The sequence below is a fragment of the Salvelinus fontinalis genome, chromosome 26 (assembly GCF_029448725.1).
Source record: "Salvelinus fontinalis isolate EN_2023a chromosome 26, ASM2944872v1, whole genome shotgun sequence".
In the NCBI taxonomy this organism is placed as follows: Eukaryota; Metazoa; Chordata; class Actinopteri; order Salmoniformes; family Salmonidae; genus Salvelinus; species Salvelinus fontinalis.
Window position 1 is genome coordinate 8,215,400 of NC_074690.1, and position 14,899 is coordinate 8,230,298.

At 48.1% G+C, this 14,899-nt stretch overlaps 1 protein-coding gene across 1 annotated transcript in view; it reads left to right on the forward strand.

Moving 5' to 3' along the window:
* The first annotated feature begins 13,144 nt into the window (after positions 1 to 13,144).
* LOC129824573 (uncharacterized) overlaps positions 13,145 to 14,899 on the forward strand; it is a 169,678-nt gene continuing 167,923 nt past the window's right edge. Inside the window, exons 1-2 of the mRNA XM_055884264.1 lie at positions 13,145 to 13,426; positions 14,304 to 14,726. Coding sequence (XP_055740239.1) covers positions 13,145 to 13,426; positions 14,304 to 14,726 — 705 coding nt within the window. The remainder of the gene's footprint in view (positions 13,427 to 14,303; positions 14,727 to 14,899) is intronic.

Sequence of the window (14,899 nt, forward strand, 5' to 3'; positions counted from 1 at the left end):
ACTACAAACCAGCCCTAACCTGTTCACTTCCTGCCTACTACAAACCAGCCCTAACCTGTTCACTCCCTGCAGGTGATCTTTGCATATAAGACTATGGGTGTGTTCGTAAATGCACTCTGGACTTTTGTAAATTCCCGAGCGTTGTCAGATTGTACGTTCCTAAATTCCGAGCGTTGTCAGATTGTACGTTCGTAAATTCCGAGCGTTGTCAGATTGTACGTTCGTAAATTCCGAGCGTTGTCAGAGTGTACGTTCGTAAATTCCGAGCGTTTCTGTCCTCACAACGGCAGTCAAGCACCCATGCTAACTGGCTAATCTTGGCTAGCTTGCTAGCTACTTCCAGACACAAATGAGAGAACACCTCACCATTTTATTCGCCCTAGCAGAGCTGGTTAGGCTGTTCTTATGTTATCCAGAGTGTTGACTGTAACTGTGCTGCTGGCAACAATTTTGAACGGGTGTTGTGTGTTTGTAAAGTCCTCAGTTATTCTGTGCTCTGAAATCAGAGTAGATAGCCAGAGAGAATTTAGAACACATGCTATGATTGACCTGCCAGTGAACTCTGTGCAGACCTACACACTAACCCTCCACCATCTCCATCCCTTCTAGGGACTACCCCCCCCCCCCCCCCCACCACCACTTCCTCCCCCTCCACTCCTTCCCTCCTCCGCTCCCTCCCTCCTCCTCCCCCTCCAAGCCCTCCCTCTCCACTCCCTCCCTCCTCCTCTCCCTCCCTCCTCCTCCCCCTCCTTCCTCCTAGCCCTCCCCCTCCACTCCCTCCCTCCTCCTCTCCCTCCCTCCTCCTCTCCCCCCCACCTCCTCCCCCTCCACTCCCTCCCAACCCTCCCTCCCACCTCCTCCCCCTCCTCCTCCTCCTCCTCCTCCACTCATTCCCTCCCTCCTCCTCCCCCTCCACTCCCTCCCTCCTCCTCTCCCTCCCTCCCTCCCTCCTCCTCCCCCTCCACTCCCTCCCTCCTCCTCTCCCTCCCTCCCTCCTCCTCCCCCTCCACTCCCTCCCTCCTCCTAACCCTCCCTCCTCCTCCCCCTCCACTCCCTCCCTCCTCCTCCTCCTCCTCCTCCTCCTCCTCCTCCTCCTACTCCACTCCCCCCTCCTCCTAACCCTAACCCTAACCCTAACCCACTCCCCCCACCTCCTCCCCCTCCACTCCCTCCCTCTCCCTCCCTCCCTCCTCCTCCTCCTCCTCCCCCTCCACTCCCTCCCTCTCCCTCCCTCCCTCCTCCTCCTCCTCCTCCTCCTAACCCTAACCCCTAACACAGCATCAGAGTCCCTGCTGACATCCTTCAGCTACCTGCTGTGAGGCAAAGCTTCCTCTCCTAACCCTCCTTCCTCCTCCTCCCCCTCCACTCCCTCCCTCCTCTTCCTCCTCCTCCTCCTCCTCCTCCTCCTCCTCCTAACCCTAACCCCTAACACAGCATCAGAGTCCCTGCTGACATCCTTCAGCTACCTGCTGTGAGGCAAAGCTTCCTCCCCTTGACTCTTCCCCTCCTTGGCTCTCCCTCTCCTTGGCCCTTCCCCTCCTTGGCCCTTCCCCTCCTTGGCTCTCCCTCTCCTTGGCCCTTCCCCTCCTTGGCCCTTCCCCTCCTTGGCTCTCCCTCTCCTTGGCCCTTCCCCTCCTTGGCCCTTCATCTCCTTGGCTCTTCCTCTCCTTGGCCCTTCGTCTCCTTGGCTCTTCCTCTCCTTGGCTCTTCCTCTCCTTGGCTCTCCCTCTCCTTGGCCCTTCCCCTCCTTGGCCCTTCCCCTCCTTGGCCCTTCCCCTCCTTGGCCCTTCCCCTCCTTGGCCCTTCCCCTCCTTGGCCCTTCCCCTCCTTGGCTCTTCCTCTCATTGGCCCTTCCCCTCCTTGGCCCTTCCCCTCCTTGGCCCTTCCCCTCCTTGGCCCTTCCCCTCCTTGGCCCTTCCCCTCCTTGGCCCTTCCTCTCCTTGGCCCTTCCTTGGCCCTTCCTCTCCTTGGCCCTTCCTCTCCTTGGCCCTTCCCCTCCTTGGCCCTTCCCCTCCTTGGCCCTTCCCCTCCTTGGCTCTTCCCCTCATTGGCCCTTCCCCTCCTTGGCCCTTCCCCTCCTAGGCCCTTCCTCTCCTTGGCTCTTCCTCTCCTTGGCTCTTCCCCTCCTTGGCCCTTCCTTGGCCCTTCCTCTCCTTGGCCCTTCCTCTCCTTGGCCCTTCCCCTCCTTGGCCCTTCCCCTCCTTGGCCCTTCCTCTCCTTGGCTCTTCCTCTCCTTGGCCCTTCCTCTCCTTGGCCCTTCCTCTTCTTGGCCTTTTCTCTCTGTCTCTGTCTCTGTCTCTGTCTCTGTCTCTGTCTCTGTCTCTGTCTCTGTCTCTGTCTCTGTCTCTGTCTCTGTCTCTGTCTCTGTCTCTGTCTCTGTCTCTGTCTCTGTCTCTGTCTCTGTCTCTGTCTCTGTCTCTGTCTCTGTCTCTGTCTCTGTCTCTGTCTCTGTCTCTCTCTCTCTCTGTCTCTGTCTCTGTCTCTGTCTCTGTCTCTCTCTCTCTCTCTCTCTCTCTCTCTCTCTCTCTCTCTCTCTCTCTCTCTCTCTCTCTCTCTCTCTCTCTCTCTCTCTCTCTCTCTCTCTCTCTCTCTCTCTCTCTCTCTCTCTCTCTCTCTCTCTCTCTCTCTCTCTCTCTCTCTCTCTTTCTTTCTTTCTTAGCACCTACGTAAAACGTCCTTGTAATCCCTAAAGCCCAGGAAAGCTCCAATCTGATTACAGGCCGCTGCTTACGGTAGAGTAGAGTAGGTCCTACTCCTGCTAGTGTAGAGGCCTGCTCTTATCACTTGCGGACATTATATCTATCTAGCTCTGTGTGAAATAATGACAGCAATATTCTGATACATTCTCTCTTTCTCTTTCTTTTCCTCTTACTCTCACTCTCACACACACACAGTGCTTAATTTGTTCCGGGACCTTCTCCTGGCATGAAAAATGATGGGAAAACACAAGTTGGAAAGCAAATGGCTCCTGCTGAAATGAGAAGACTAATCTGTCTGTAGGCTACCAAACTATGTTATCCAAATAGGCCTATTGAGCAAACAGCATTGTTTTAGTGAGTAAAACAAGAGAGATATAGGCTTTTGGCAGAAGCGCATCAGCCATTTCCGGTAAGTGAGCTGTGTATCGTTGGGTGAGTCAGTGAAACTGGAAAGCTTTTTTAGGACTACAATTTCCTCGTCATATTGTACAATATGTCTCTCCTCCACACACCTGATAGCCTTGTACAATATGTCTCTCCTCCACACACCTGATAGCCTTGTACAATATGTCTCTCCTCCACACACCTGATAGCCTTGTACAATATGTCTCTCCTCCACACACCTGATAGCCTTGTACAATATGTCTCTCCTCCACACACCTGATAGCCTTGTACAATATGTCTCTCCTCCACACACCTGATAGCCTTGTACAATATGTCTCTCCTCCACACACCTGATAGCCTTGTACAATATGTCTCTCCTCCACACACCTGATAGCCTTGTACAATATGTCTCTCCTCCACACACCTGATAGCCTTGTACAATATGTCTCTCCTCCACACACCTGATAGCCTAAGCTATTGGTGGATTCAAGACAAAGTCGTTTTTATTGATCTCAGTTTGTCAGTGTCAAAGTAGCTTGTCATTTTAAATAATTTGTGAAGTATTAAAAACAATTCCGCCTCTCTCCTCTCCTGCTCTATGCCAGCACCTCTCCTGCTCTATGCCAGCACCTCTCCTGCTCTATGCCAGCACCTCTCCTGCTCTATGCCAGCACCTCTCCTGCTCTATGCCAACACCTCTCCTGCTCTATGCCAGCACCTCTCCTGCTCTATGCCAGCACCTCACCTGCTCTATGCCAGCACCTCTCCTGCTCTATGCCAGCACCTCTCCTGCTCTATGCCAGCACCTCACCTGCTCTATGCCAGCACCTCTCCTGCTCTATGCCAGCACCTCTCCTGCTCTATGCCAACACCTCTCCTGCTCTATGCCAGCACCTCTCCTGCTCTATGCCAGCACCTCTCCTGCTCTATGCCAGCACCTATCCTGCTCTATGCCAGCACCTCTCCTGCTCTATGCCAGCACCTCTCCTGCTCTATGCCAGCACCTCTCCTCCCCTGCTCTATGCCAGCACCTCTCCTGCTCTATGCCAGCACCTCTCCTCCCCTGCTCTATGCCAGCACCTCTCCTGCTCTATGCCAGCACCTCTCCTGCTCTATGCCAGCACCTCTCCTGCTCTATGCCAGCACCTCTCCTGCTCTATGCCAGCACCTCCCCTGCTCTATGCCAGCACCTCCCCTGCTCTATGCCAGCACCTCTCCTCCCCTGTTCTATGCCAGCACCTCTCCTCTCCTGCTCTATGCCAGCACCTCTCCTGCTCTATGCCAGCACCTCTCCTCCCCTGTTCTATGCCAGCACCTCCCCTGCTCTATGCCAGCACCTCTCCTGCTCTATGCCAGCACCTCTCCTGCTCTATGCCAGCACCCCTCCTCTCCTGCTCTATGCCAGCACCTCTCCTGCTCTATGTCAGCACCTCTCCTGCTCTATGCCAGCACCCCTCCTCTCCTGCTCTATGCCAGCACCTCTCCTGCTCTATGCCAGCACCTCTCCTGCTCTATGCCAGCACCTCTACTCTCCTGCTCTATGCCAGCACCTCTCCTCTCCTGCTCTATGCCAGCACCTCTCCTCTCCTGCTCTATGCCAGCACCTCTCCTCTCCTGCTCTATGCCAGCACCTCTCCTGCTCTATGCCAGCACCTCTCCTGCTCTATGCCAGCACCTCTCCTCTCCTGCTCTATGCCAGCACCTCTCCTGCTCTATGCCAGCACCTCTCCTGCTCTATGCCAGCACCTCTCCTCTCCTGCTCTATGCCAGCACCTCTCCTGCTCTATGCCATCACCTCTCCTGGTCTATGCCAGCACCTCTCCTGCTCTATGCCAGCACCTCTCCTCTCCTGCTCTATGCCAGCACCTCTCCTGCTCTATGCCAGCACCTCTCCTGGTCTATGCCAGCACCTCTCCTTTCCTGCTCTATGCCAGCACCTCCCCTGCTCTATGCCAGCACCTCTCCTCTCCTGCTCTATGCCAACACCTCTCCTCTCCTGCTCTATGCCAGCACCTCTCCTGCTCTATGCCAGCACCTCTCCTGCTCTACGCCAGCACGCTAAAGCCATGATAATGCAATGCTTTATTATAAAGGTGATTTTTTAAATGCGTTCCGGTACCTCAGAGACCCCCTCTCGGCTAACTTTCAGTTCTGGCATCTCCCAATTTACAAATTAAGCATTGCTCTCTCTCTCTCTCTCTCTCTCTCTCTCTCTTTCACACACACACACACACACACACACACACACACACACACACACACACACACACACACACACACACACACACATGCTGATTTTTTTAAACCTTCAAATTTGAACTGTCAAATACCGAGAAATTTGTATTTTATTCTGTGCTCCTAGATGTGTTCAATTCATTCCAAAGCTATCCAAGGACAGGTTACGTTATTATTTCCACTAATTAATAATGAGATGTTATTAGGTCCTTCCCTGGCCGTGTTTCAAACACGTCCCCTCTGTAGATATGCGGATTAGCCGTGAGCAAAGATTAAGCAAATTGACTGAAGTAGCAGACCAAAATAGCCCAGGGAGACAGTGAGCAGCTTTAACCGCCTCGAGATACTAGGCGTGCTCTTCCGTTCGGCCAATTAAAACTCTATGAAAATGTGATGTAAGGTATGTTTTATTTATTTAAAGTTGATTTAATTTCACAGTACTGTTTTCATCCGTAGGCCTATGGATCTCTTGATTTGATGCAGAATTTAGGAACCACTTGATGTGTATTGGTTGATTTGGTCAGAGGTGAGGTGTCGTTATGGATACGGAGGAAACCACTTGATGTGTATTGGTTGATTTGGTCAGAGGTGAGGTGTCGTTATGGATACAGAGGAAACACTTGATGTGTATTGGTTGATTTGGTCAGAGGTGTGGTGTCGTTATGGATACAGAGGAAACACTTGATGTGTATTGGTTGATTTGGTCAGAGGTGAGGTGTCGTTATGGATACAGAGGAAACACTTGATGTGTATTGGTTGATTTGGTCAGAGGTGAGGTGTCGTTATGGATACGGGAGGAAACCACTTGATGTGTATTGGTTGATTTGGTCAGAGGTGAGGTGTCGTTATGGATACAGAGGAAACACTTGATGTGTATTGGTTGATTTGGTCAGAGGTGAGGTGTCGTTATGGATACAGAGGAAACACTTGATGTGTATTGGTTGATTTGGTCAGAGGTGAGGTGTCGTTATGGATACAGAGGAAACACTTGATGTGTATTGGTTGATTTGGTCAGAGGTGAGGTGTCGTTATGGATACAGAGGAAACACTTGATGTGTATTGGTTGATTTGGTCAGAGGTGAGGTGTCGTTATGGATACAGAGGAAACACTTGATGTGTATTGGTTGATTTGGTCAGAGGTGAGGTGTCGTTATGGATACGGGAGGAAACCACTTGATGTGTATTGGTTGATTTGGTCAGAGGTGAGGTGTCGTTATGGATACAGAGGAAACACTTGATGTGTATTGGTTGATTTGGTCAGAGGTGAGGTGTCGTTATGGATACAGAGGAAACACTTGATGTGTATTGGTTGATTTGGTCAGAGGTGAGGTGTCGTTATGGATACGGGAGGAAACCACTTGATGTGTATTGGTTGATTTGGTCAGAGGTGAGGTGTCGTTATGGATACAGAGGAAACACTTGATGTGTATTGGTTGATTTGGTCAGAGGTGAGGTGTCGTTATGGATACAGAGGAAACACTTGATGTGTATTGGTTGATTTGGTCAGAGGTGAGGTGTCGTTATGGATACAGAGGAAACACTTGATGTGTATTGGTTGATTTGGTCAGAGGTGAGGTGTCGTTATGGATACGGGAGGAAACCACTTGATGTGTATTGGTTGATTTGGTCAGAGGTGAGGTGTCGTTATGGATACAGAGGAAACACTTGATGTGTATTGGTTGATTTGGTCAGAGGTGAGGTGTCGTTATGGATACAGAGGAAACACTTGATGTGTATTGGTTGATTTGGTCAGAGGTGAGGTGTCGTTATGGATACAGAGGAAACACTTGATGTGTATTGGTTGATTTGGTCAGAGGTGAGGTGTCGTTATGGATACAGAGGAAACACTTGATGTGTATTGGTTGATTTGGTCAGAGGTGAGGTGTCGTTATGGATACAGAGGAAACACTTGATGTGTATTGGTTGATTTGGTCAGAGGTGAGGTGTCGTTATGGATACAGAGGAAACACTTGATGTGTATTGGTTGATTTGGTCAGAGGTGAGGTGTCGTTATGGATACAGAGGAAACACTTGATGTGTATTGGTTGATTTGGTCAGAGGTGAGGTGTCGTTATGGATACAGAGGAAACACTTGATGTGTATTGGTTGATTTGGTCAGAGGTGAGGTGTCGTTATGGATACAGAGGAAACACTTGATGTGTATTGGTTGATTTGGTCAGAGGTGAGTTGTCGTTATGTGTATATAGGCTACATTGTATTCGTTGTAATTTCAAGTTAACCTGGTGATTTTTATAACCAGTCAGGTGTTATTGTGGACCTGTTGAAACAGAGGTTGTGTTTAGCCTTGTTAATCTTTATAACCAGTCAGTTGTTATTGTAGTGATTGGTGTCCCTATACCGGGATGGTTGTTGCTCAATATGCGAAAATGTGATTAGAAAACATTGTATACAACAGCCACGTTTTATATGGGCAGAAAGGTTACATTCTTGTTAATCTAACTGCAGTGTCCAATTTACAGTAGCGATTATAGCAAAAAAACGGCATGCTATTGTTTAAGGATAGTGCTCAACAACAAAACACTTTTATCATGGCAACTGGTTTGATACGTTCACCTCTGAAGGTAAATAATGTACTTAGATTCAGTAATCTGGCTCTGATTTGTCATCCTGAGGGTCGCAGAGATAAAATGTAGTTTTGTTTGAAAAAATCTATTTTATATTCCTGGGAGTGTGTAAACTTTCATGTTTTATTACCACATGTTCTCTATAGTCATGAAAATGTATAAATTGACCAATGCGGCACATTTGGGCAAACTCCTGTCAGACTTGATACAAAATGTTGTGTAGTTATGTAATTCTTCACTGGATCAGCCTGAAACGTTGCACACACACTGCTGCCATCTGGTGGACAACATCTAAATTACACCTAAAATCCTATCTGACTGTATGGTCTTTCCTTTCCATATACATATTTTTTATAGTTTTTTGGTTTGTATTATCTTTTAACATTTCCACAAACTTCAAAGTGTTTCCTTTCAAATGGTGTCAAGAATATGCATATCCTTGCTTCAGGTCCTGAGCTACAGGCAGTTAGATTTAGGTATGTCATTTTAGGCGTAAATGTAAAAAAATCCTTAAGAGGTTGGGTGGAGATTGTGTTTAGACTTTGATAGTGTGTCAGTTCCTTTGCTATTCGTTTTGGGAAATATTTTTTTGTATTGGCTGCACTCATATAAGTAAATATGAGATGTATACAATTATTTGGTAAATCAAATCAAATTTTATTTGTCACATACACATGGTTAGCAGATGTTAATGCGAGTGTAGCGAAATGCTTGTGCTTCTAGTTCCGATCATGCAGTAATATCTAACAAGTAATCTAACAATTTCACAGCAACTACCTAATACACACAAATGTAAAGGAATGAATAAGAATATGTACATATAAATAATATATGGATGAGCGATGCAGTAGATGGTATAGATTACAGTATATACATATGAGATGAGTAATGTAGGGTATGTAAACATTATATAAAGTGGCATTGTTTAAAGTCGTGATACATTTATTACATCCAATGTTTAATTATTAAAGTGGCTAGAGATGAGTCAGTATGTTGGCAGCAGCCACTCAATATTAGTGATGGCTGTTTAACAGTCTGATGGCCTTGAGATAGAAGCTGTTTTTTCAGTCTCTCGGTCCCTGCTTTGATGCACCTGTACTGACCTTGCCTTCTGGATGATAGCGGGGTGAACAGGCAGTGGCTCGGGTGGTTGTTGTCCTTGATGATATTTTTGGCCTTCCTGTGACATCGGGTGGTGTTAATGTTAATTTTATTTTTTATTATTTATTATTATTTATTTATTTTATTTTAGAAAATCTATTTCTACCAACCAGAACCATGTTGTCTTTTGTAGCCTAGGCTAGGCTACAGGCCAACTAGCCTACTCAGAGGCAAGTTCATTGAATATGTTCTAATGCAACTATGTTTTGTCTATCATGGGCATTTCCTGTTACTAATTATGTAACGGCTAATGAAATAACTGCTACATACGCAGTGTATAGTGTCAATAAATCAAATTAATTTACCACTGTACAGCCGACTGATATAAACTCTGAAGCCATGATGTGTTTGCTTTCTGTTACAAATTATTATTATTTTTTTAATCAGATTTTCAAACAGTCCATTTATATTTTCCAACGGGGCTATACATTTGGGTGAGTTTTTTTCTCTCGTTTCACCGCCAAAAATAAAATTAAACCGTCAGCGAAATAACAACACAATGTCAAATAATTAACATCCAATCACATTATTTTTTTATTTTTTTTAAATTTTACCCCCTTTTCTCCCCAATTTTCGTGGTATCCAATCGCTAGTAATTACTATCTTGTCTCATCGCTACAACTCCCGTACGGGCTCGGGAGAGACGAAGGTCGAAAGCCATGCGTCCTCCGAGGCACAACCCAACCAAGCCGCACTGCTTCTTTAACACAGCGCGCCTCCAACCCGGAAGCCAGCCGCACCAATGTGTCGGAGGAAACACCGTGTACCTGGCCCCCTTGGTTAGCACGCACTGCGCCCGGCCCGCCACAGGAGTCGCTGGAGCGCGATGAGACAAGGAAATCCCTACCGGCCAAACCCTCCCTAACCCGGACGACGCTAGCCCAATTGTGCGTCGCCCCACGGACCTCCCGGTCGCGGCCGGCTGTGACAGAGCCTGGGCGCAAACCCAGAGACTCTGGTGGCGCAGCTAGCACTGCGATGCAGCCCTCTAGACCACTGCGCCACCCGGGAGGCCTATTCTCACTTGTTTTAATCCATCCATCGATTTTTCACTGCTCATGTACTGTTCAGGGCTGCAGGAGCAATTGTCCATTATTTTAATTAAATGATACTGGCCTACGTTGGCCGTTGCTAGGTAAAACAGGTAAACGCCTCCTTTTGAATCAGTCTGCTCGGTCATTAGCTCAAAGCTAACCCTTCGACGAAGAAGATGGCGAAAAGAAAAAAAGATGACGAGTATCGTACATTTCAGGACGAATGGACCGAAGAATTCGCCTTTGTGGAGAGAGCAGGTTCTGCGGTGTGTCTAATTTGCAATGACAAAATTACATCGATGAAACGGTCGAATGTAAAGCGGCACTTCGACAAATTCAGAGGCTTATTATACTGACATTTAGTTGAATTCACTTTTAAAATATATTATATGGCTCTCACTGAAATACATTTCCAAATTATTTGCTTTCATGGCTCTCTTAGTCAAAAAGGTTCCCGACCCCTGCCCTAGACAATACAAAAAACACATACTTCACCATGTCACACCCTGACCTAACTAAAATAATAATGAACACAAAGATAACTAAGGCCAGGGTGTGACAGTCTGTTTTATTAGCAGCACAGGCTACTGATGAGAAGACCCTGGTTTGTTCTAGTTTATTAGCAGCACAGGCTACTGATGAGAAAACCCTGGTTTGTTCTAGTTTATTAGCAGCACAGGCTACTGATGAGAAGACCCTGGTTTGTTCTAGTTTATTAGCAGCACAGGCTACTGATGAGAAGACCCTGGTTTGTTCTAGTTTATTAGCAGCACAGGCTACTGATGAGAAGACCCTGGTTTGTTCTAGTTTATTAGCAGCACAGGCTACTGATGAGAAGACCCTGGTTTGTTCTAGTTTATTAGCAGCACAGGCTACTGATGAGAAAACCCTGGTTTGTTCTAGTTTATTAGCAGCACAGGCTACTGATGAGAAGACCCTGGTTTGTTCTAGTTTATTAGCAGCACAGGCTACTGATGAGAAGACCCTGGTTTGTTCTAGTTTATTAGCAGCACAGGCTACTGATGAGAAGACCCTGGTTTGTTCTAGTTTGTTAGCAGCACAGGCTACTGATGAGAAGACCCTGGTTTGTTCTAGTTTATTAGCAGCACAGGCTACTGATGAGAAGACCCTGGTTTGTTCTAGTTTATTAGCAGCACAGGCTACTGATGAGAAGACCCTGGTTTGTTCTAGTTTATTAGCAGCACAGGCTACTGATGAGAAGACCCTGGTTTGTTCTAGTTTGTTAGCAGCACAGGCTACTGATGAGAAGACCCTGGTTTGTTCTAGTTTATTAGCAGCACAAGCTACTGATGAGAAGACCCTGGTTTGTTCTAGTTTGTTAGCAGCACAGGCTACTGATGAGAAGACCCTGGTTTGTTCTAGTTTATTAGCAGCACAGGCTACTGATGAGAAGACCCTGGTTTGTTCTAGTTTATTAGCAGCACAGGCTACTGATGAGAAGACCCTGGTTTGGTCTGGTTTGTTAGCAGCACAGGCTACTGATGAGAAGACCCTGGTTTATTCTGGTTTATTAGCAGCAGAATGCTCTCTCTCCAGCCTGCTGGTTTGTTATTGCAGCAGAATGCTCTCTCTCCAGCCTGCTGGTTTATTAGCAGCAGAATGCTCTCTCTCCAGCCTGCTGGTTTATTAGCAGCAGAATGCTCTCTCTCCAGCCTGCTGGTTTATTAGCAGCAGAATGCTCTCTCTCCAGCCTGCTGGTTTGTTATTGCAGCAGAATGCTCTCTCTCCAGCCTGCTGGTTTATTAGCAGCAGAATGCTCTCTCTCCAGCCTGCTGGTTTGTTATTGCAGCAGAATGCTCTCTCTCCAGCCTGCTGGTTTATTAGCAGCAGAATGCTCTCTCTCCAGCCTGCTGGTTTATTAGCAGCAGAATGCTCTCTCTCCAGCCTGCTGGTTTATTAGCAGCAGAATGCTCTCTCTCCAGCCTGCTGGTTTATTAGCAGCAGAATGCTCTCTCTCCAGCCTGCTGGTTTATTAGCAGCAGAATGCTCTCTCTCCAGCCTGCCAGACTGTTGATGTTTAGAAACAACCTGTTATAAGTACTTTCTCTCCAGTTTGACTCCAGTTTGACTCCAGTTTGACTCCAGTTTGACTCCAGTTTGTCACACCACACTTATAGTTCTGGTGTACAATTGGCAACTGGATTGATTCTTTGAATTACAGGAAAACATTACTGTTCATTTTCCCAATCACATGTTCACATGCACACACTCACATACAAACTGTACATAATCAATCCCCCCTGAACTGCTCATAGTCTCTCTCTCTCTCTCTTTCTCTCTCTCTCTCGTCTCTCTTTCTCTCTATATATCTCTCTCTTGCTCTCTTTCTTTCTCTCTCTCTCTCGCCCGTCTCTCTCTCTTTCTCGCTCTTTGTCTCTCTCTTACTCTCTCTCCCCTGTCTCTCTCTCTCCCATCTCTCTCTCCTTATATCTCTCTCCCTCTCCCCTGTCTCTCTCTCCCTCCCTTGTCTCTCTCTCCTTGTCTCTCTCTCCACTCTCTCTCTCCCTGTCTCTCTCGCCATATATCTCTCTCCCTCTCCCCTGTCTCTCTCTCTCTCCCATGTCTCTCTCTCCCTATATCTCTCTCTCTCCTGTCTCTCTCTCCCTTGTGTCTCTCTCCCTGTCTCTCTCGCCTTATATCTCTCTCCCCTCTCTCTCCCTGTCTCTCTCGCCTTAAATCTCTCTTCCTCTCCCCTTTCTCTCTCTCTCATGTCTCTCTCTCCCTATATCTCTCTCCCCTTCCTCTCTCCCCTGTCTCTCTCTCCCATGTGTCTCTCTCCCTGTCTCTTTCTCCCTATATCTCTTTCCCTGTCTCGCTCTCCCTATAAGTCTCTCCCTGTCTCTCTCCCTCCTCTGTCTCTCTCTCCATATATCTCTTTCTCTGTTTCTCTCTCCATATATCTCTCTCCCCTCTCTCTCTCCATGTATCTCTTTCCCTGTCTCTCTCTCTCCCTATATCTCTTTCTCCTGTCTCTCTCTCTCCCTATGTCTCTCTCCGTCTCTCTCATCAGCCGCCGTGATCCATTATGAGTTCCACTCCTCTGCATGAGCCAGAGGCGCAGGTCCTTCAGCAGCCCCATAATGGTCAACCCCAGCCTGAGCAGTGCCAGGGTGGCGGTCAGGGTGGGCAGGTGGTACCCTCAGGCAGTGTAGCCTCCCGCCCCCCTCAGCCCCACTCAGACCCCCAGGCCTCCAGACGTGTCTGCTTCTATAAGAGCGGAGACCCCCAGTTCGGAGGCCACCGGATGGTCATCAATGCTAGGACCTTCAAGACCTTCGATGCCCTCCTGGATGCCCTGTCTAAGAAGGTGATTCGATTATTGATTATGGATTGATTGATTGATTTGATTTATATTAGATATCATGTATCATCTGTTGTTTACACGAAATGCTCTGTGTTAAAATCCACAACAATAAGACATTGCGTCTGACATGATTTAGAACTTCAACCCCCTCCCCTTCCTGTGTCTTGTAACCCCTCCCCTTCTGTCACGATCGTGTGGCGGATTGACAGACCAAAATGCAGCAGTTGGAAAATAAGCCATCTTCTTTTATTTAACAACACGAAGATGAACACGACACAAAACACTTTAACAAAACAACAAAACAACAAAACGACCGTGAAGCTACAAACGTTGTGCACAAACATACAGGCTACTAACGTTCTTACATAGACAATTACCCACAATCAATGAGAGCCTATGGCTATCCTAAATAAGGCTCCCAATCAGAGACAACCGAAATCAGCTGTCTCTAATTGGGAACTCATTCAGGTAACCATAGACTCTCCTAGATAACTAACCAACATAGACAACTCTAGACATATACACTCAACACAAAACCATCTACTACACCCCATAACCCCTTTACCAAATAAACACCCAAAACCAACAAAACATAAACATTCCCCATGTCACACCCTGACCTAACTAAAATAATAAAGAAAACAAAGAATAATAAGGCCAGGGCGTGACACCTTCCTGTGTCTTGTAACCCCTCCCCTTCCCGTGTCTTGTAACCCCTCCCCTTCCTGTGTCTTGTAACCCCTCCCCTTCCTGTGTCTTGTAACCCCTCCCCTTCCTGTGTCTTGTAACCCCTCCCCTTCCTGTGTCGTGTACAGACAGTCCCCCCCATGTAGTCAATACATATAACACATTCCCCTAACTCCATGTTTCCGTGTCCGAGGTCCCCCTGCCATTCGGGGTCCGCACCATCACCACCCCCCGTGGCTCCCACCCTGTCCGGGGTCTGGAAGAGCTGCAGGATGGGGGCTCCTATGTCTGCTCGGACCAGCGGAAGGTGAAGCCCCTCAACCTGGACATGGCTAACCGCCGCCAGCCACCCTGGAACACCACCACCCGGCCCGTCAGCGCGGGTCGGAGGGCGCAGCGAGGGAGTCGCGGAGTCCCCGGGGCCATCAACCGGCCGGCAGACAGCAGGGTCAGGACCCCTAAAAGGCTGATAGTATTTAAGAATAGAGACCCCAGCGTGAGGAGGACTGTAGTTCTGCAGAGAAGAACGGCTCCAACCTACGATGCTCTACTGGACCACCTATCAGTCATCATGCAGTTCCCTGTACTGAAGCTGTACACACCAGACGGCAGCAGGGTAGGTCCCTGTACTGAAGCTGTACACACCAGACGGCAGCAGGGTAGGTCGTCATACAGGTCCCTGTACTGAAGCTGTACACACCAGACGGCTCCAGGGTAGGTCCCTGTACTGAAGGTGTACACACCAGACGGCAGCAGGGTAGGTCCCTGTACTGAAGCTGTACACACCAG